We start from the raw sequence: 21,175 nt of genomic DNA on the forward strand, positions 1-21,175 counted from the left end.
GCTTTGCTTTTCGTTTTTCGTACTGGGGATGGGCTGCAGCCCCCGCTGTTCTGGAGACGCGGTCTCAGGAAGTTGCCCAGGCTGGGCTCAAACTCGTCTCGCCTCCTCCCCGTGTGGCGGGTTCCAGGGATGTGCCACTGCTGGAGCCCCTGGCCTGAGACCTACGCCGCGCCCAACTCGGGGGGCGCTCAAGCGTCGTCCGGGCCTGGAAGCGGGGTGCTGCAGCGAAGTACGGCGCCGCGTCCCTGGGGTGTGGGGCCCAGGCCCCGCGGGCCCTCACCCGCCTGCGGGCGCTCTCGGGGAGCGGCCTAGCCTGCCCGCTCCTCGGGGCCTGCTGCAGCACACGCTCGGCCTCGGCGCTCTCGGTCACAGGCCGTGGCGGCTGCCGAGCTGCGCGGCTGAGCCCCGCACGTTCAATCCCGCTGCGGCTCGCACCCCGCCGGCGGTCAGCGCTTCTTGCAGAGGCGGCCATCGGTACAGGGGCGCGCAGCAAGACAGCTCGGCCGGACGCTCCGGCGGCGAGCCAGGAGCTGGCGTCGGCCCCACCCCAGCGCCCCTCTGTAGCTGCCTCATGAATATTCACGATACTTTGGGCCAATCAACGCCGGAAAAGCGTGGAGCGCTCCAAAATGTGTACCGCAGACCGTTGAGCGTCGGAGGCCGGAAGCGGAACCCTGAGTGGGGGAGCTCGGTTTCCCTGAGAGGGTGGGCGGTGCTCGCGATTGTCGGACTCTGCGTCACTTCCTATGAGTCTGGCGGAAGTCTCTTCTGAGAGCGTCGCCGTCTGCAGAAGAGAGTTCCGGCGGAGGCAGAAGTGGTTTCCTTTCGTCTGTGCGGAGAGTCGCCATGGAGGCGGTGGATTCGGATGTAGAATCGCTGCCGCGTGGGGGTTTCCGCTGCTGCCTCTGCCAAGTTACTACAGCCAACCGTAAGCGGTGGCTAGTGAGGGTGGTTGGGGGCGCTCAGCTTCGTTCTCACTGCACGTCGGAGGGGACAGCGGAGTGGGGACGTCCCGCCAGCTGCATCCCTCGCCCCGCTCTACGGAGTGCCCACGACGAAAGCTCGGTGGTTCCTTTTCCCTGTCGCCGGCTCCTGTGGGCCCCTGCTCCGTGTCTGGTGCTTTGCTGGCCCGGGGGCGTGGGGGAGGTTCGAGGATGCAGTTGCCCCCTCTAGATGGAGACAGAGCTGTGGCATCGCAGAGAAGGCCGAGTGGGGAAGCCCTGCAGGGTCTCCCCAGAGGCCAGGATGGGTGAGACGGTGTGGCAAGGAGCAGGAGGTGCCCGCGAGAAGCAGGCAGAGAATGGGTTTGGGAAGTGGACTTGGGCCTCATAGGGCAGTTCAGGGAGCTCCACGAAACATCGCATTCCGCTTCGGAAGCCAGGAATCCCGATCTTCGCGAACAGGGTCTTCCATCTTTCCTTTTCCCCGTGAATGGCACTGTCCTCGTTCTGTGGGGCAAGCTGGAAACCAGAAGTCTCACTGGCTCCACAAGTACTTTGGTGACGCCAGGCAGCTGACTGATAGTACAGATAGTACTAGCCGTGAAACTGTCATTTGCCACATAGTAGACTCTGCCAGTTGTTATAAATCTGTACCGTGTGGAAGGTGTTACAGTTACCTACATTTAAATCTGAAGAAACTAATGTACAGAGAGGTTAAGCAGCTTGCAAAGGTCTCACGAGGCTTGATGGAGCTGAGTGTGAATTTAGAGCAGCGTAGGGCCTGTGCGTGCAGTGACCATGCCACACCTACAGTCGGTCAGTGAGAACAGTCTAGGTCCTGAGTTCTCTGTATGAGCTGGGTGAGCTACCTGTGGATTTCTTTACAGTCTGCAGGTGTTGCTCTACCTAGCAAATGCGTGTGTCTATCTTTTGTGTATGTGTGTGTGGTACTCATGGCCTTGTACATACTGGGCAAGTGTTCTACCACTAAGCTGTATCCCCAGACCTTTTAAGAAAGTGTACACTGAGACAAGAGTCTAGGTTCCCTGAGTTGAATTCAAAGTTTCAATCCTGGGGGCTGGGGATTTAGCTCAGTGACACAGCGCCTGCCTGGCAAGCGCAAAGTGGTGAGTTTGATTCCCGGTACCAGTACCGGGAAAAAAACAAAACAAAACATAACAAAAAAAAAACCCCAACAAAGTTTCAATCCTGTTTCAGGCTCCAAGTAGCTGGGGTTTGAGGCATGTGCTACCATGCCTAGCAGTTCACTGCATATTGATGATTTAAGGGTGACTTGAGCTGGGTGCCCCTTTACAAGTTTTTTTTTTCTCTTTACAGGTTTGTAATCACAGCTATTTGGGAGGCTGATGTAGGAGGATAACAAATTTGAGGCCAGCGTGGACAATTAGTGAATTCTGTCAGAATACAAAATAAGGCCCGTGGATGTAGCTCAGTGGTAGACTGCCCCTGGGTTCGGTCCCTAGTGTGTATGTAGCAGACAGTCATAGCACATGCCCATAATCCCAGCATGACAGGAAGCTAAGGTAGGAGGAGAACCAGTTCAAGCCCAGGCTGGGGATCTTAGTGACTTAACTAGACCTTAGTCTCAGATAAAAGTAAAAATAATTTTATTTATTTATTTTGTCTTTTTGACACAAGGTCTCGCTATTCAGTTCAGGCTGGCCTTGAGTTCACTTTGTAGCCCAGGCTGGCCTCGAACTTGCAAGGATCCTCCTGCCTCAGCCTCCTAGGTGCTGGGATTACGAAAATAATTTTAAAAAGAAAGAAAAGAACTACTTAGAGTGTACTATCCTGGAAATGACTTAGAATATGTTATGTAGACAGATGCATAAGAATATCGAGGGTAAGGGCTGGGGATATAGCTCAGTGGCATAAGTGCCTGCCTGGCAAGCACAAGGTCCTGAGTTTGATCCCCGATACTGCAAAAAAAAAAAAAAAAAAAGAATATCGAGGGTAGAACCAGGACTGTATTCAAAGGTCACACATTTTTCTTCTTCCTGAGACAGGGTTTCATTACGCAACTCAGGCTGGCCTTGAACTCACTTTGTAGCCCAGGCTAGCCTTGAACTCACAGCAGTCCTCCTCCTACCTCAGCCTCCTAAGTGCTGGATTTATAGGTGTGTGTCACCATGCCCAGCTTTGTTTTGTTTTTTTGAGACAGGGACCATACCCAGCTTTGTTTTTTTCTTTTTTTTGAAACAGGGTCTTGCTATATAATTCAGGCTGGTCTTGAACTCACTGTGTAGCCCAGGCTGGCCTCAGATTTGTGGCACTCTTGCTGCCTCAGCCTCCTGAGTGCTTCAAAGGTCATACTTTTGTGGTTTGGAGGATCCGTAGAACTTCAAGTATTCAGGATGGTGGCACGGTGCTCCGAAGAGTGACCTACGTATTTTTGTCTTGGTTTTGCCTCTACAGGACCCAGCCTAGATGCCCATTTGGGAGGCCGGAAGCACCGGCATCTGATAGAACTTCGAGCTGCCAGAAAGGCCCAGGGACTTCGGAGTGTGTTTGTCAGTGGTTTTCCCAAGGATGTGGATTCTGCAGAACTGTCTGAATACTTCCAAGCATTTGGACCTGTGGCCAGTGTGGTCATGGACAAGGACAAGGTAGAGTGACCCTGGGATGAGGAGTGATGTCAAGAGGGAGAAAACAGCAACCTGTTCCTGGTTCTGCATGTGGCCTGGCCTTTCTGGACACCACAGAACTTGGGATAGTCCAGCTCTGTAAGCTCACATTGCTCCCACCCACTGGGTTTTATCCAATGCCAAGGTAACTGCTGAGGGACTGGTCATTTATTTATTCACTGTATCTTTTATTTGCTGGCGAAATGTTTATCAACTGCTGCCTTTGTATTAGGTACTAGAGCTATATCCTAGGTAGTGAGGGAGGAGTCTTGCCTATGTGAAGTTTATAGACTACAAGAGAAGCTGGACATGGTAGTGGTGCACACCTGTAACCTCAGCATTTGGGAGGCTGAGGCAGGAAGAGCATTGTGATTTTGAGGCCAGCCTGAGCTACAGAGCGAGACCCTGTCTCAAAAAAAGAAGAAGAAGGGAAGGTGAAGAAGAACATAACATTGGAGGGTCACCCTCCACCCCACCCCAAGAAACTGCTTGATAAAATGGTTGGCAGTTTATTAACTACATCAAGAACTGCTTGAGGTTATTGGTCAGAACATCCTGATACGAAAACAAGCTCATTCTTGATAGTTCTTTTATCTTGCTTCCGTGTGGAACTTTTTAAGCTGTCCCTTTAGTCTCTTGAAAAAATTCATTTCTGCTGTGCTGTATTGTTGGATCACACTGTGGTTCTGAGGCTGCATGTGGGCCATTCAGGTGTGGACTAGAGGCTCCTGGACATCACCAGGATGGTGATACAGCTCAGTGGTAGGTACTGGCTCTGCCAGAGCTCTGGGTTTCCCCAAGCACTGACGGGGAAAAAGCCAAATTTTCTTAGCAGGCCAGGGCTCCTGTTGGGATGGAGTAGGGTCTGACTCTGTTACAGCTTTCATTTTGTGACTGAACTCCAAACAATATGAATATAAAGTTGAGGTTTTTTTTATTTTTTTTATTTTTTATTTTTTATTTTTTTTTAAAGTTGAGTTTTCTTCCATCTTATAAGAAGCCCCATGCAGGCAGCCCAGGGTGCAGTTGTTTTCTCCCTTGGCCATTCTCAGCATGTCCTCGTCAACACTCATGGTGCTGCTGTCTCCACAGCTTCAGGGAAAGGATGGGCAAGGTGGAAGGCAGCACGTGAGAGGCCAGCGACTGCCTGGTCTGACTCCCTGCCTCCCTCTCTTCATTTCTGAGGAAAACGCTTTCCAGAGGCCTTCTCGGCAAACTTTGTCTTCTCTCTCAGTGGCCGGAACTCTACCACATGGTTATCCCCCACTGTGGTCAAGGCTGGGAAATTAAGGTTTTTCGGTTGAGGACTTGGCCTCTCTGAACAAAATTGGGGTTCTCTTTGCCAGGAAGAAAGAGCATATATAGGTGGGCAGTTGGCCTCACCTGCCCCAGGTTACTTCTTCAGAAAGCCCAGTGTCCCCATTTTGGCTTATATTTACTTCATTTGCAAAGAATGATTTTTTGCCGTGTTGTATTTTATTCCTTTTGGTTTTTTAAAGACAGGGCCTCAGTGTGTAGCTGAGGCTGGCCTTAAACTTGCTATGTAATCCAGACTGGCCTTGAATTTACAATCCTCTTGCCTCAGCCTCTTGAGTGCTAAGATTGCAGGCCTGTACCACCTTGTCTGCTAAAGTGTTTACTAATTACTGCCCACCAATTGTGTGCCAAGAAATCTACATTATCTCATTATCTCCACGGCATTGCCTTGGGGAAAATCGTGAGTAATAAGGTGGAGATTCCAGGCCGCAGAGCCCTCACTCAGCCCTGTGGTTTGCAGGGAGTATTTGCCATTGTGGAGATGGGCGACGTGGGCTCCCGGGACGCCGCCCTGGCCCAGGAACAGCACAGCCTTCGAGGTCAGCGCCTCCGTGTGCGGCCTCGGGAGCAGAAAGCATTCCAGAGCCCGGCCTCCAGGGGCCTCCGCGGTGCAGCCCCCGATGACAGTGACCAGCTGCTCAGTGCCTTGGCTGAGGCCCCGGATGTGGGCGGGCAGATGCTGAGGCTGGTGGCTCTGCGGGAGCTGTCCGAGGCTGAGCGGCAGCTGCGGCGCCTGGTGGTGGCCCTGATGCAGGAGGTCTTCACGGAGTTCTTCCCTGGTGAGCGAGTGCAGGCCAGCCCAACCTCTGGCCCTGTCCATGCCCCTCCGACGGCCCTGACCTTGGCCCTCCCCACCCCTAGGCTGCACGGTCCACCCTTTTGGCTCTTCCACAAACAGCTTTGATGTCCACGGCTGCGACCTCGACCTCTTCCTGGATCTGGGGGAGCTGGAGGAGCCCCAGGTAAGTGAGCAGAGGTGGCTGGCTGACCTTGGGCGAGCACCTCGCCTCTCTGTACCTCAGTTCCACCTTGGGGATGTGTGCCCTGCCCGCAAGGCTGCTGTGCTGGAGAAGTGTGCAGGAGTCGGTATCAGGGTACCTGTGGGCTGATGTGGGACAGGTGGCAGATTGGTGGGAAAAAAAGATTTCCAAATGGCGTGTAGATTATTTTGTGAAAAAATATCTGTAAAAGGATGTATGATTATAGATTAGGTGGAATTGTATCAGTCATGAATTACTGTCTCTATACTAGTCAGTGGATTGAAAATGCTATCATATTAGTGTAATGCTATAATGTTAAATGATAACAACAATGTAAACCAGAAAAAAAATTTACTGGTAAGGTAATTTGGGGTTATTTGTCTGTCTATTCTCTTCTTTCGTGGTACTGGAAATTGAACCCAGGCGTTCACACTGAGCGACATTCCCAGCTTCTCCCCCTTTTATGTTTTTGAGAAAAGGCCTTATTGACTTGCCAAAAGTTGTTCAAGCTGGGCTTGAACTTGCAATCCGCCTGCCTCAGCCTCCTGAGTGGTGAGATTATAGGCTCGTGCTACCAGGCCCAGCTATTTATTTGTATTTTCTAATTTAATATACAGATTCTGCTTTTGGAAAAGGAAAGGATTTGTATTATTTTCAAAGAATTTTTTTCTTTTTGAGGCAGGGTCTTGTTATATAGTTCAGGTTGGCCATGAACTTGCTATGTAGCCCAGGCTGGCCTTGAACTCACAACAGTCCTCCTGCCTCTGCCTCCCAAATGCTGGGATTACAGGTGTGTACCCCCCTGCCCGCCTCAAAGCAGACTTTGGTCTTTAGTGCTGTTTTGGGTTTTCAGTAGAGTTCCCACCTCCGGCTGCCCAAAGAGGCTCTCACTGTTTCCTTTGCCAGCTGGGGGTCCGGCACGTGTTCAGTGCTTGTTGGGCCAGTGCTCTGCACTGAGCCAGCCGCCGGCCTTCCACAGGGAATGGTCCGTAAAGGTGTTCGTTACGCTCTCTACACGTGCTGTTCTTTATGTTTTCAGAATCTAACGGGGGGATATACACTGTGCTCCTTTGCCCTTCATATTTTAAGGCGCATTACTGTGGAGCAAAGAGCACCAGTGTGTAGCCCCCGACTCAGCCTGCAGCCCATGTTCGTTGTCAGCGTCAGGACAGCGCACTGTGGGTTGCGCTCTCAGTCTTCGCTTTGGGACGGTTCCTCTGTTCTCATCTCCTGCAGAGTGTAGGAGTGATTTAGGTTTTGAGATAGGGTCTTGTTGTATAGTCCAGGTTGGCCTTGAACTTGTGATCCTCCTGCCTCAATATCCTGAGTGCTGAGATCATAGGCCAGCGCCACTGCGCCTGGCTGGCACATTTATTTTATGGAGTTGAAAGACTATTTGATTTTAAGAAATGGCTGCTGTGAGAATTGAGGGAATTTACTATATGGAAAATCCATGGAGCAGGGTCTGGCAGTAACAGACACTGTCTTGGGGACATGGACGGCCCTGGCTTGGGGACAGTGGGCGAGGACTCACATGGCTCATTTCCATCCACAGCCAGTCCCGAAGGCCCCAGAGTCTCCGTCCTTGGACTCCGCCCTCGCCTCCCCTCTGAATCCTCAAGCGTGCACCCCAGCCTCCCCTGTGGACTCGCAGAGTCCTGTCTCTCCCCATGACTCTGAAGTGCTGGACTTGGAGACCCTGTCCTCCTCCCTAGCACCCCAGACGCCAGACTCTGCGCTGGCCTCTGAGACACTTGCCTCTCCACAGTCCCTGCCTCCAGCCTCGCCCCTGCAGGAGGACAGGGGCGAGGGGGACCCTGGGAAGGGCTTGGGCACCACAGAAGCCCTGGAGGGTGAGAGGCCGGCAGGAGCGGCCATGCTGGAGCTGGTGGGCTCCATCTTGCGGCGCTGCGTCCCTGGTGTGTACCGTGTCCACAGTGTGCCCTCAGCCCGACGCCCCGTGGTGAAGTTCTGCCATCGGCCCTCAGGGCTTCATGGTGACGTCTCCCTCGGTAACCGGTACCTTGGCGGGTGCCAGCGGGAAGGAGTCTGGGCTGGGAGGCTATCGGGTTCTGCTGGGCTGGTCCTGGGCCCCTCTGGTGCTTATGTCTCAGCTGTCTACTTTCATGGTTTGGGAAGTGTGTGCCTTGGAATATTGGTTGTTTTTTTTTTTTTTTTTTTTTTTTGGTCTTTTTGAGACAGGGTCTTGCTATGTAGTTCATGCTGGTATTGAGCACACTTTGTAGCCCAGGCTGGTCTCAAACTAACAGTGATCATCCTGCCTCAGCCTGCCGAGTACTGGGATTACAGGCGTGTGCCACTGGAATGTTGTTTTGGAGGAACATGCGAGAGTCCTTGGCTGCATGGGTTTGGGAAATACTAGATGGAATGCAAACACACCCCCCCATCCAGGCTCTGTTCCATCACATATGGCAGGCTCCTGGCAGTCTTTGCTCTCCTCCTCTTTTGTGGAGGAGATGGAACCCAGGGCTTTCACGCTGAGCCACATCACTGAGCCCTCCTTTGAGACAGGGTCTCACCAGCTCGCTAAATTGTCTATGCTGGACTGCAAGTTGTGATTCTCCTGCCTCAGCCTCCCAGAGTACTAGGGTTACAGGTGTGCTTGCTATGCCCAGCATAGTCTTTTTCATAGTGCTGGACTTGCCAGGGCCTCACACAGGCTAGGAAAGCAGTCTTCCGCTGAGCTAACACTCCCACCCCGTTTTTGATTTTGGAGATTAATCCCTGGGCTACACGCATGCTAGGCAAGTGCTGTTCCATGAAGCTACACCCAGCCCTGTTTGACATTCTCTCTCAAAACCAAGCTTTAGCAATACTTCGGCTCTTGTCCTCTTTGAGTCTGGACGGAGCGGGTAGGTGAGTGGTTGCCAGGGCTGTGGAGCCTGACACCCTGTCTCTCTTCCGCCCCAGGCTGGCCCTGCACAACTCCCGATTCCTGAGCTTGTGCTCTGAGCTGGACGGGCGGGTCCGGCCGCTCGTGTACACTGTCCGCTGCTGGGCGCAGGGCCGAGGGCTGGCAGGTGAGAGCAGATCGGGGCAGACCTGGCTGGAGCCGGTGTTGTGGAAAGGGCTCTGGGCTTTCGGGGTGAGGGCAAGGAGATAGCGGTGCAGCGAGAGCCCTCTTCTAATGGGGTTCTTGGTTGCTTACCCAGGGAGTGGCCCCCTCCTCAGCAACTACGCTCTGACCCTGCTCGTGGTCTACTTCCTGCAGACCCGGGATCCCCCTGTGTTGCCCACAGTAGCCCAGCTCACCCAGAAAGCAGGTACTCCTGGACACGCCTGCCACTTGGGGTGCCGTCTGCTCACACCTGCTTCTCCCCTCCCTCCAAGCTCACCCTTCCTCTGCCTCACAGGTGAGGGGGAGCGGGTGGAAGTGGACGGCTGGGACTGCAGTTTCCCCAGGGACGTCTCTAGCCTGGAGTCCAGCACCAACGTGGAGCCCCTGGGTGAGTGGGCAGTGGGTGTGGATGGGCGGATGGTGGGGAACATGTCAAATGTCGCACACAGTGCACTCCCAGGTGTGACTTCCCACAGCAGCCTGGGCTGCTACACTCAGCCCGTGCTGCAGGGAAGAAACCATGTCCCGGAGCAGAGCAAGGGAAGCGGGTGGCCTCTTGTCTGCAGGGCCGCAGGAGCCTCTAGGGGATGAAGCCTCGCCTGCCACAGAAGTGGTCTCCAAGCAAACCCATTCTGGTTCCCTTTCCAGGCTCCCTCCTGGCCCAGTTCTTCTCCTGTGTTTCCTGCTGGGATCTTCGTGGCTCTCTGCTGTCACTTCGGGAGGGTCGGGCGCTGTCAGTGGCTGGGGGCCAGCTAGCTGATCTCTGGGAGGGTCTGCGCCTGGGCCCCGTGAATCTCCAAGACCCCTTTGACCTGAGTCACAACGTGGCCGCCAACGTGACCAGCTGTGTAGCAGGGCGGCTGCAGAACTGCTGCCGGGCTGCAGCCAGTTATTGTCGCAGCCTGCAGTTTCAGCGCCGATCCGCCCGAGGCCGCTGCTGGGGGCTGCTGCCGCTCCTGCAGCCGCGCTCCGCCGCCTCACTGCTCGCAGCCACTCCCATTCCCCTGCCCACAGCGCCCTTCCCCCAGCTTGCTGCCGCTGTGGTCCGGGTGCTGCAGGATGCACTGGGGTGCCAGATAGAACAGGGGACAAAGAGGCCAAGGCCTGGAGCAGGGATGGAGGAGGCCGCCCAGGGAGGAGCTGGCAAAAGACTGAAGCTAGATGGGCACGGAGAGGGCGGCAAGGACGGGGATGAGCTGTGGGGGTACGTGGGGGATCTCTGTCGAGAAGCAGAGGAGGAGATGGTTGTGGAGGCTGGCGAGTCGACGCAAGACTGGGGCATGTGGAGCCCTGGGCAAGCAGGGGACCCGCCGGTGGTGGCTAGCCGGTGCCCAGGCTCTGGAGGGGAAGGACAAGGCCGCCCAGCACTGGCCCGGCTGTGCGAGGGTCGCGCGAGCTGGCGCTGTGCCCTGTGGCACCGCACGTGGCAAGGGCGGCGGCGAGCCCGGCGGCGCCTGCAGCGGCAGCAGGGCCAGGGCGGTGACACAGGGGCTGAATGGCTGGCGACCGAGGCCCGGGTGACCCAGGAGCTGGCGCGACCTGGCAGCGGGGAGCAGGGAGCCAGGGCTGAGCCCCTCGTGGCCTTCCTTGCGAGCGTGTCCGAGGCAGAGGGTATGCTCACGGTCACCCCGCTGCAAGACGCGCAGGGCCTGTTCCCTGAGCTGCACCACTTCCTGCAGGGCTTCGTGCCCCAGGCATTGCGCCAGACAATAAAGCAATGAGCTGCTGGACCACGCCAGTGTCCTGTGTCCTCTGTCCCTCAGGCCCGGGCCCTGTGGCGAAGCCAGCCCTGGGGGGGGGGGGGGGGGGCAGACACACCCGCAGAGATGGGTCTGCGCTTCCTCCGCACCGCGACGGAGGTTTTCAGAGGCGAGCGTGGTAGCCACAACCTCAGGTCCCTAGGGAGTTCACACGCAGCCGTTAGATGTGACATGCCCACAGCGTGTGCATCTGCTGGGAACCCGCCTCTCTTTGGGGGTCCCTTCCTCCTGCGGCAGCCGAGCCGCTAGGGGGCGGTCCTGCCGGCCGGTTCTCACGCTCTACCCCGCCCTGCGCACCTCCCACCTCCGGTCGGGGCTCCAATTGGCCCCTAGGGGCGGGCCAATCAAGAGTTCTGCTCTGCAGGCCGCCAGGCCCCACCCCTATTTTCTGAGCCAGCGCGACTGAATACGAAACTGTCGTGCGTAGGCCTTCTATGCCGTCCTCACTTTCCGGCGGCTGCTTCCTCACGGCTCTCCCCTCCCCCCTCTTGCCAGTTTACTTTGCGGCAGCGCCGAAGCCCCACCCCCTTTCTCTGCGGAATCACCATGGCGGCTGGGGTGAGTTTGCCGGCTCTGGTGAGCCGGGTCGCCTTATCCGTTGCCATCCTGTTGTCGAGAGGGATCAGGCGGGACCAGAGGTGCACTGCAGCCAAGTGGGGCGCCGGCACGGGTCTGCAGTCCGCCGTGTCGGAGAGCAGGGTGCTCAGGCCGGCGAGACAGGCTCGGGCCAGAGCGGGGCTCTGGGGAGGGGGAGGCTGAGTCCGCGCCTCCCGGCGTCTGCCGAGCTATCCCGCTCTTGTCGTGTGAGAAGAGGGCGCTGGGTGAGCGGACAGCACTCCTGCCATCGACTGGCGGGGACAGGGAGAGGGGTCTCGGGTGGCCCGGGGAGGTCCGGCCCGCGGCTGCGAGCCCGGCCAGCGGGTCTGGAGGAGACGGCACCGGGAGGGAGCCCGCTCGAGTCCGGGCCTTGGAGGAGGGAGACCCGGGCGCCGCCCGTGCCGCGCCAGGCTGGCGGTGCGTGGCCTCGGGCGCCGGGAAATGAATGAAGCGCGGCTCCGCCAGGAGTTAGGGTGCCCCAGACGCGTAGGGGCAGAGGTGTCCTCAGGGAAGGTCGGACGGCTCGAGCTTAATTTAGCAGCTGGTTTGCAGTCAGTTTTCGGTGTTGCGGGGGACTCCGGTTACACTGGGCAAACGCCGAAGGACCTGGCTGTCCAGAGGGACGCTGTGGAGCTGTTGAGGTCTCGGGAAGTGCTCCGGGGGCGTTGAGGCTCGGGGCCCTCTGCTCACTGAACTCCGCCTATTTCTCGTGCAGACCCTGTACACATACCCTGAAAACTGGAGGGCCTTCAAGGCCCTCATCGCTGCTCAGTACAGCGGGGCTCAGGTTCGCGTGCTTTCCGCACCACCCCACTTTCACTTTGGCCAGACCAACCGCACCCCTGAATTTCTCCGCAAATTTCCTGCCGGCAAGGTGAGTGGGGAGGTGAACCGGGGCTTCTGGTTCTGAGAACTCAGAGCCTAGGATTCCATCATGCTGGAGGTGGCCTCCATCTCTACAGTGAAACAGAGCTTCCCATGTTACTTCACATTTCAGACTCCAAAAATTCGAGGCTCACCGTAGATCCACGTGTACTCTCCTAAAGTAATACAGAACTGTTTAGTGACTGCGTAAAATTCAGAGGTCAGCTTTGTGTTTGTGGGTACCATTAGCACAAATACACCAAACATCTGTTATGAGTGGGAGTCCTTACCTAAGGGGTGGATGGAGTTAGGCAAGGGGGGGGGCTGAGAGGAGAGGATCAGGCACCTGTGCGTGGGCTCCTGGTCACTTGCATTGATGCAGAGAAGGCTGTGAGACTTGGATCCTGGCCTTCTGCTTGTTTGACTGAGGGGCTTTATTTAGATAGTGTGAGTTGACATTGCAAGGGTTAGCAGTGACTCAAGCATTTTTGGTTTCTGAGTTTCAGGCAGTGTCTTGAGCTTAAATACAGAGAGCTGTCAGTCTTAGCATATGTACTTGTACCTACAACGTTTGGGCTCCTGGAATTGGCCAGTGAGAAATTCCTGTGTGTAATTCTGTTCCACCGCTCTGTCCCCAGGTTCCAGCGTTTGAGGGCGATGACGGGTTCTGCGTGTTCGAGAGCAATGCCATTGCTTACTATGGTAATTTAGGGAAACTGGTGGGGGTGTGGGAGAGTACTGGGGTCTCTCAGTGGACAGGAGGAAGTGTCCGGGCTTGGAGCCATGTTGGCAGGACCCCAGAGTCCTGACCTTTTGCTGGCCTCTGCAGTGAGCAATGAGGAGCTGCGGGGAAGAACGCCAGAGGCAGCTGCCCAGGTGGTGCAGTGGGTAAGCTTTGCTGACAGTGACATCGTGCCTCCCGCCAGCACCTGGGTGTTCCCCACGTTGGGCATCATGCACCACAGCAAGCAGGTGAGTGTGGAACCTGGGAGAAGTGGGAACAGCATTGGCCAGGGTGTTGGGGAGGGTGCTGTCTGCAGTGGGGGCATTGTGGAGGGGCGGGTGGTGGTGCTGGGGTTGTTGTCAGACCGAGGTTTGGCTTCTGGCCAGGGATGGGTTCAGAGGCTAGAGTTCTGCTGTAAGGAGGTTGGACCACAGAGAGTGGAGTGTCTAGACCTCAGACCTGTAAGCCTCCTTCCAATGGGAGGCCACCATCATATGGGGCGGCGAATGTGAGGAAGTTTAACATGGACAGCTTCTGTGTGGTGCATTTGGGTGGTGTCAGGTGGCGGCCCTGTCGATAAGGTTGTGGTGGCCAGGACTAGAAACCTGGCTGCTCAGCTCAGTTAGCAGAGAGCTTGGTGCCTGCTGCTGAGTTGGGAAATTGGAATCAACAGGCCACCGAAAACGCAAAGGAGGAGGTGAAGCGTGTGCTGGGGCTGCTGGATGCCCACTTGAAGACCAGGACCTTTCTGGTGGGTGAGAGAGTGACGCTGGCCGACATCACTGTCGTCTGCACCCTGCTGTGGCTGTACAAACAGGTGCGTTGAGAGTGCTGTCAGAGCAGGCAGGGTGGGGTCTCCAGGTGCCCACACTTAGACAGGTAGCAGTGTGTCTTGCTGGAGACCCAGGGCCAGTGGCATGCTCTGCCCTCTAGGTTCTGTTTGGCTGCTGTAGAGTCCTCCAGAGCCAGTCCAGCTTGGTTGTGGAGACTGGGGAAGGTGGGGCTGCAGCATGGGTTTGGGACGCTCTGGGGAGGGTCTTGTGTACATCGGTTGCAAGTAGAGACAGAAGGGTATGAGCCCCTTTAATGCCTTTTTCCTTTTGATATATAAGGTCAGGGTGGTAAGATGATGGGTCAGAACAGAACGCTGTGGATGGCTCTGGAGCCATTCTGGTCTGTAGGCGTGGTGTGATGTAGCAATAAAAGCACCTACTGCCAGCCAGACCCTGGGACAAGGGGTACTTACACGCCGTGTCCTCTAAACTAACACGGTTGTGGAGTGGGAGAAATGTAATCCACGCACAGCATGTAGCCATTGAGTGCTGGAGTTGAACTTAAATGTAAGTACTTCAGAACCAGCTGGGCATGATGGTGCACATCTGAAATCCCAGCATTCTGGGAGTCTGAGGCAGGAGGATCTCAAGTTCAAGTCCAGCCTGGGCAACTTTGCATGATCCTGTCTCAGAATGAAAAGGGCTGGGGATGTTGCCCAGTGCAAATGCTCTGGGTGCCATCCCCACTGCTGTCAATTTTTTTTGAGACAGGGTCTCGCTATGCAGTTCAGGCTGGCCTTGAGCTCACTTTGTAGTTCAGGTTGGTCTCAAATTCAAAAATGATCTTCTGCCTCAGCCTCCCAAGTTCTGGGCTTCAAGGCGTGCGCCATCACGCCTGGCTATATTGTTATCTTTACTCAAACTGTTAAGATATATGCATTTAATTGTCTAAATATTAGCACAAACCTTTTCAGTGAATTAAGACAGATTAATAGTATGGTTATCTTATCATTCATATATATGTATATATACACAAATTTTAAAAATTTTTTTCGTTTCTCCATCCCAATTTCTCTTTTGAAGTTTATTTTTTTGGGGTGGGGGGGAGGTTTCTGGTACCAGGGATCGAACTCACGACCTTGTGCTTGCCAGGCAAGTGCTGTGCTGCTGAGCTAAATCCCCAGCCCCTCTTTTGCAGTTTCTTCCCATTTTAATATTTGTTGTACATTTTGGATCTTATAACTTATTTTCTTAGTTTCTCACAGTAGGGAGACAATAGAATGTTCACATGTTTGCGTCTGGTTTACTTCACTTTTGAGTATAGTCTCCAGTTGCATCTATTTACCTATAAAAGTCTCTAGTTTGTCCCTCTTTATGGCTGAGTAGTACTCCATTGCTAACTTGCAGTCTTATCTCAGCTTCCCAAGTTTTGGGTTTGCTAGCTGTGTCACCATGCCTGGATTAGTCCCAACTCTTTGGTGGTACTAGGGATTGAATTTTTGGCCTTTACACTGAGCTACGTCTATGATCCTCTTTGAGGTAAGGTCTTGCTATGCTGATTTTCCCAGACTAAACTTGAACTTGCAATGCTACTAAGAACTGGGGTACAGGTGTGTGCTGCCCCCTTGCTGCCCATGTCCTTTACAGTGGACTGGACTGCCAGGGAAGATTGGCACGAGAAACAGGAACGAGTTAGCACCGCAGGGGAAGGCGACAGGAAAGGCTTCTGCGTTTGGGTGGAGGAGGAACTGGATCCTGGACCCTGGCTTGAATTCATCCAGGCCCATTCCCTGCTTTGACTTTGACTCCTCCCTCACTCCTGCAGGTCTTGGAGCCCTCGTTCCGCCAAGCCTTTCCCAACACCAACCGCTGGTTCCTCACCTGCATTAACCAGCCCCAGTTCCGTGCGGTCCTGGGGGAGGTGAAGCTCTGTGAGAAGATGGCCCAGTTTGATGGTGAGTTGGGGTCGAGGAACTCTACCTCAAGTGCAGCGTCCACTTGCTGCCAGTCCTTGTGTCCTGTCAGAAAGTAGGGCGCCACCCGTGGCATTATGCTAAGAAATCCAGACTCATTTGCGTTAAAACAAGGCGACAGAGTGGCCCCTGAGGGTGCCCTTTCTTAGTGGTGTTCAGCCAACCCTTCCCAACACCGTCCGGTCTCGGAGGAGAAGACATTCACTCTGCTGCTCTCCCACCCACCAGCGAAGAAGTTTGCAGAGAGCCAGCCCAAGAAGGACACCCCGCGGAAAGAGAGGGGCTCTCGGGAAGAAAAGCAGAAGCCCCAGGCCGAGCGGAAAGAGGAGAAGAAGGCGGCTGCCCCGGCTGCTGAAGAGGAGCTGGACGAATGTGAGCAGGCACTGGCTGCTGAGCCCAAGGCCAAGGACCCCTTTGCACACCTGCCCAAGAGGTGAGGCATCGGGGCACGCCTTCTCTCGCTCTAGGTGCATCCTTGGGTGACCAATGCTAAAAGTTTGGGTTTCAGGAAATGAAAAGAAAAATCTTGCTTTTAAGACAAAGCAGCCTTCCTGAGTTTTGTCAGGAACGTGGGAAGCCTTCTCCAGGTCCGTCTGGTCTTACATTGGTAACAGCAGGGCAGGAACTTGGGCTGGAGCTGTGTTCTTGGTGAAGATGTTGAGGGCTCAGCAATAAGGCACGAGGAGGAGGTGCAGGTGGCAGAGCGGGGTGCTTGTCTTATCCGCTGCTAGGTGGACCAGGTGGCTTTCTAAGAGAAAGGCTGATGGTGTGTCTAGTCCATTAGCAAAATTGGGTATTTGAGCCCCCAGAGAGGAGGAGGTAGGTGGGGTGTCATCTGTGTCCTCTTTCCTGCGGTCTTGATGTGTTACCCAAGCTAGCCACCTTGAATCCTGCCTTGGCCACCATAGCAGGGTGGGTCACAGGTGTGCACCACTGCACCTGCTGAGGAGAGGGTTAGTCTGACAGGTGAAGTGAGGTGCGGGGTCCTTGCCAGTCTCCCCTCCAGGTTGACTATTGGGAGTTGAATTGAACAGGTTGAGCACTGCCTGTGCTATGGTCAGCTTAGAGCTGGGTCTGAGTCCACTCACCAGGGCTGTTGGGAGTGGGCTCAGTGTGGGCTTTGTTGGGTCAGCCTGTCTTGTGCTTTCTCCCTGGGATCACCCCAGCAGCTGGGCCGGTGGGTGCCATGCTGCTGCGGGTCACTGCTGGGGCTGGAACCCGGGACCCTCGCCCCATCCATGCAGGGCCCTGCAGTGAGCAGGGTTCTGGGTGAACAGGTGGTGAGGGCTACACCAGTGCTGTCGGAGTGTGGATGATGCTGTTGGCCGGGGATTTTCACAGGCCGCGCCGTAGGTCTGTATCCTGACAGGAGATCGGGTGCTTTCAGGGTGGTGTGGCCATAGAGGGGTCTGTACTCTGGGTGGAAGCATATCAGGCCACAATTTTAAAATCTTGGATAAACTTTCTAGAGTCTTACTCTGTTCTCCAAGCTGGCCTCATACTTTTGGGTCAAGCAGGCTTCCTGTCTCAGCCTCCCAGGGAGCTACAGCTGTTACACTGTGTCTGTAGTGAGCCTTGGGGATGCTTGTTGGTCCCTATTTCTTGGTTGCCATGATGCCCTTCTAGGTTGCCAAAAGTGCCTCCTCCCAGGACTTGGGCTTTCCCTTTAGGTATTACAAGTTCGGGGTTAGTGCTTGTGGCCCTGGGGGTGGAACCCAAGGCCTTCGCATTGTGCAGCATCCCCTGCCTTTCCTTTCACTTTGAGGCAGGGTCTCGCTCAGTTGCTAAATTGCCCACACTGGGTTCATACCAGCATTCATCCCGCCTCAGCCTCCCAAAATTACGGGGTTCCAGACCTGCACCACTGCCCGGCTCCCCGGAGGTTCTCTGACGCTTTTGTTAGTACACGTGCACTGCATGGTGGGCACGCTCACCACAGGGAGCTGGTACCTGTGCTTTACACACCTTGATTCTTCCTTCTGCCTCCCTGGTCTCCACCCCTACCTCCTTTCCAGCATTTGAGTTCCTGTCTGGCCTGCAGTGATCACATGCATCGTGTGGCCGGTGCACCTGCATGGCCCATCCCAAGTCTTTACTTCCTCTTCTGCTCATCCCATCTGCTGTCTCTTGGTCCTTGTAGCATTTTCAAAACCTCTTCCAGTTTTTTTTCTTTTTGGTGTTGGGAATCAAACTCAGGACCTTGTGCTTGCCAGGCAGTTTTGCCTCCCAGTTTCTTTTCATCAGTCTTTTATTTTGTAGGAACCATACAATATATCTTCAAGCTTGTATGTCCGATTTATTTCACACTTCAAGATACATCTGTTTTTCTGGAAGTGTCTTGAATTCACCCTTTTTGTGGCACAATAGTATTCTGTGTGTGGGCAAGGCATCTGTCCATGCATCCCTGGGATTGTTAATGTCACAGAGAAGATGCTGCCCCAGGGAGGCTGTGCTTTACAGTTGGGCATGATTCTCGAGTCCCTCTGAGACGACTGGCTGGCCACCTCCCTGCATCTGTGTGACCACAGAGAGGAGGTGTGCAGGGCCTGGGTGTGGACAACAGGCACAGGCCCCCGCACGGGGAGGAAAGGCTGGTGTGCACAGGGCTGGGTCCTGGTCTCCACGCTGGGAGTGTGGACAAGTGCTGGGACATGACTGATCCTGATCAGCTGTCCGTGTTAATGTCTGTGCTGGCAAGGCAGTAGCCAGCCCAAGGTGGATGGTGGTTTAGCCACCAGGGTCTGCAGTGTTTCATGGCTTTTGATGGCACAGCCGCTGTAAGGCACAAAACCATGCAATTAGGCTGTGATTTTCAGAAAATCGAAAGCCAGAGAAGACATAAAATGAGAATTAGTACCTAGGTGTAGTAGCGCAGCACTCTGGGAGTTTGAGTCAGGTAAGATTCCAAGTTCAAACCTTGCCCAGTGGCTTAGGTTTGAACTCAGTTTTGGGGGACATAGCTCCTTGTGAAGGTTCTGCTTTCAAACCCCAGTACTTCAAAAAGAAAAGATGCTGGCATTCCTGCTCACCAGCATAGATAGTGAGTATTCTTCAGGCAGCATGTGTCTGCAAAGTAGGAAAAAAGCCACCTCAGCCATGGGCAAGGATGCGCTTGGCCCAGCGTGCAGGGTTGCGGCAGATGACCAGACCCCAGACTTCTCAGTGCCAGGCTTGCTTCTAGACCCAGACACGGAGGCCCTGTGCTTCCTGTCTGGGCTGGGGACTGTCCCAGACTGAACTCAAGGAAGGTGGCCTGGAAGAGCCCTGAGTCCTGGCTGCAGGTGTCCACCTGGGGGCAGCAGTAAGCCGTGCTGGCCTTCCCCTGCCGGTCTCACCCGCCCTGTGCCTGGCACACTTGGCTGAGGAGCGAGTGGGCCCTGTTGGCACTCCTCATCCTGCTTCCTGCCTGAGATGGTGTGCTTCTAGGAACTTGGAGTTGTACAGGGAAGTACAGAGGGTTCTCGGCTAGCGGCAGCCGTCTCCAGACCCCTGTGACATGCCCTCTCCCCCTCAGCACCTTCGTGCTGGACGAGTTTAAGCGCAAGTACTCCAACGAGGACACCCTGTCCGTGGCACTGCCCTACTTCTGGGAGCACTTCGACAAGGACGGCTGGTCCCTGTGGTTCGCCGAGTACCGCTTCCCGGAGGAGCTCACCCAGACCTTCATGAGCTGCAACCTCATTACTGGTGAGCAGGATGGCTGCCGGGACAGGGGCCGAGGCTGGGGTTGTGGCCGGGGCTGGGTTCCACACTGGTGTGTCTCGTCCTCAGGAATGTTCCAGCGGCTGGACAAGCTGCGGAAGAACGCCTTTGCTAGTGTCATCCTCTTCGGCACCAATAACAGCAGCTCCATCTCAGGGGTCTGGGTCTTCCGGGGCCAGGAGCTGGCCTTTCCGGTAAGGAGGGGGTCATGGCTGGGGGCGGGGCTGGGGGGGTGACCGACACCCTGACCACTGTCTGTTGCCTCCCCCAGCTGAGTCCGGACTGGCAGGTGGACTATGAGTCATACACGTGGCGTAAGCTGGACCCTGGCAGTGAGGAGGCACAGACACTGGTCCGAGAATACTTCTCCTGGGAGGGGGCGTTCCAGCATGTGGGCAAAGCCTTCAATCAGGGCAAGATCTTCAAGTGACTGTCGCTTCCATTGCCTGGCCGCCTGCATCTGCCCCTTGGGGAGGTGGGGTCATTAAAGGAAACTGAACATTATACCTTTGGCTGTCTACCTTCTTCGTTGGCGGGATCCTGAGGGGTGGGGGGGATCGGGCAGGTGCCCCCCACAACTTCCTGTGTGGTGCCTCCTTCAGGAAAACTGGGTGGGTGGGACCTTGAGACTGCAGAGGTGTGGGCTGGTCTCCTGGGCCTTTCCAGGGAGGGAAGGAAGTGCCCATAGCACAGGGAGCTGACAGGCAGCCCCGGGTGCTCAGGTTAAGGATTGTGTGCTGGTCCAGGAGCTCCTCAGGTCCCTGCACGCTGCGGTGCCCAAGCCCCTTGAGAAAGGCGTGTGCATGCGTGGGGCTCTAGCTCACGGACAGTGCCCCAGCTCAACTGAGCAGCTGCATTGCTCTGAGGAGTAAGGCCAAGGGGCCCAGGTGCTCCCCACCTAGCCCGGGTTGCTGTCTGCTGGCTGAGCTGGCAGATGGGTTACAGGACCGGGACGGGTGGGTGGCAGGGGCCTGTGGGGTCACCATTGTGGTCCCCAGCCAGGATGTCAGTGATCATCCTGATGTCCTAACTTACCTGATGCTCTGCCCAGCCTTTATTTTATATTCTTTTAAAGAGACTCTTCACCTTCTGATAGTTTTTCCCAAAAAAGCACCGAAGGTCTTCCTGTGAATCCAACAGCTCCAGTTAAAATCCAGAAAAGAGCCAGACAGGAGGATGCATGCCTGTAATTCCAGCCATCCTGGAAGCTGAGACAGGAAGATAGCAAGTTCAAGGACAGCCTGGTAATTTAGCAAAGCCCTGTCTCAAAGGGTCAGGGATGTAGCTTACTAGCCAAAGTGCCCTGGGTTAAATCCTCCGCGCTGCATACAAGTTTGATTCACTTGTGAAGCGGATGCATAAACAGGATTCTTCCACCTCTGGATAAGGGGGTGGTTTTTCCCATGGCGACCCTTAGTCCAGGCCTGGAAGCTGGCCGCCTGACAGGCCCCGCACGGGGTTAGGGCGGTGTGGACGGCAGACAGCTGTGGCCTGGAATCCACCAGGAGGATGGGTTGGTTCTTGCTCCCCTTGGGTTGTGTCCAAGCCGGAGCCCCCGCTTCCTGCCGGCCTCGCCAAACCTGTCCCGCACCAGGATTCCGTTTCCCACCGCACCCCTTCTTGTGCAATCTTCACCCCAACCCTGGGAGCTGCAGCTTGGGCAGAGACGCGTTGTGCAAGGAGATTTAGTTTGGGACCGGGCCAGGCGGGGCCTCATACGGCAAGAAGCCCTGGACTACGGGTCCCGCCGCCTCGGCCCAGGGTTTCCAGGAGGCTGGAGGACTGCACCCCAGGCTAGGGGGCTGGGCTGCTGCTCTCGT

At 55.4% G+C, this 21,175-nt stretch overlaps 2 protein-coding genes across 2 annotated transcripts; both read left to right on the top strand.

The window, feature by feature from the left end:
* The first annotated feature begins 761 nt into the window (after positions 1 to 761).
* On the top strand, positions 762 to 10,695 carry Tut1 (terminal uridylyl transferase 1, U6 snRNA-specific). The gene is made up of 9 exons (XM_005414795.2): positions 762 to 928; positions 3,378 to 3,568; positions 5,364 to 5,682; positions 5,765 to 5,865; positions 7,439 to 7,902; positions 8,815 to 8,924; positions 9,057 to 9,167; positions 9,258 to 9,350; positions 9,611 to 10,695. The coding sequence occupies exons 1-9, from the start codon at positions 847 to 849 to the stop codon at positions 10,681 to 10,683; spliced, it is 2,544 nt and encodes an 847-aa protein (XP_005414852.1). The 5' UTR covers positions 762 to 846; the 3' UTR covers positions 10,684 to 10,695.
* A 522-nt stretch (positions 10,696 to 11,217) lies between these two features.
* On the top strand, positions 11,218 to 19,859 carry Eef1g (eukaryotic translation elongation factor 1 gamma). Its single transcript, XM_005414794.1, has 10 exons — positions 11,218 to 11,280; positions 12,035 to 12,193; positions 12,822 to 12,885; positions 13,013 to 13,155; positions 13,581 to 13,724; positions 15,506 to 15,635; positions 15,882 to 16,086; positions 19,168 to 19,340; positions 19,425 to 19,549; positions 19,627 to 19,859. Exons 1-10 carry the CDS (start codon positions 11,269 to 11,271, stop codon positions 19,783 to 19,785), a joined length of 1,314 nt encoding a protein of 437 aa, XP_005414851.1. The 5' UTR covers positions 11,218 to 11,268; the 3' UTR covers positions 19,786 to 19,859.
* Positions 19,860 to 21,175: the final 1,316 nt, after the last annotated feature.

This window comes from Chinchilla lanigera, unplaced genomic scaffold (assembly GCF_000276665.1).
Source record: "Chinchilla lanigera isolate Chin_1 unplaced genomic scaffold, ChiLan1.0 scaffold00198, whole genome shotgun sequence".
NCBI lineage: Eukaryota > Metazoa > Chordata > Mammalia > Rodentia > Chinchillidae > Chinchilla > Chinchilla lanigera.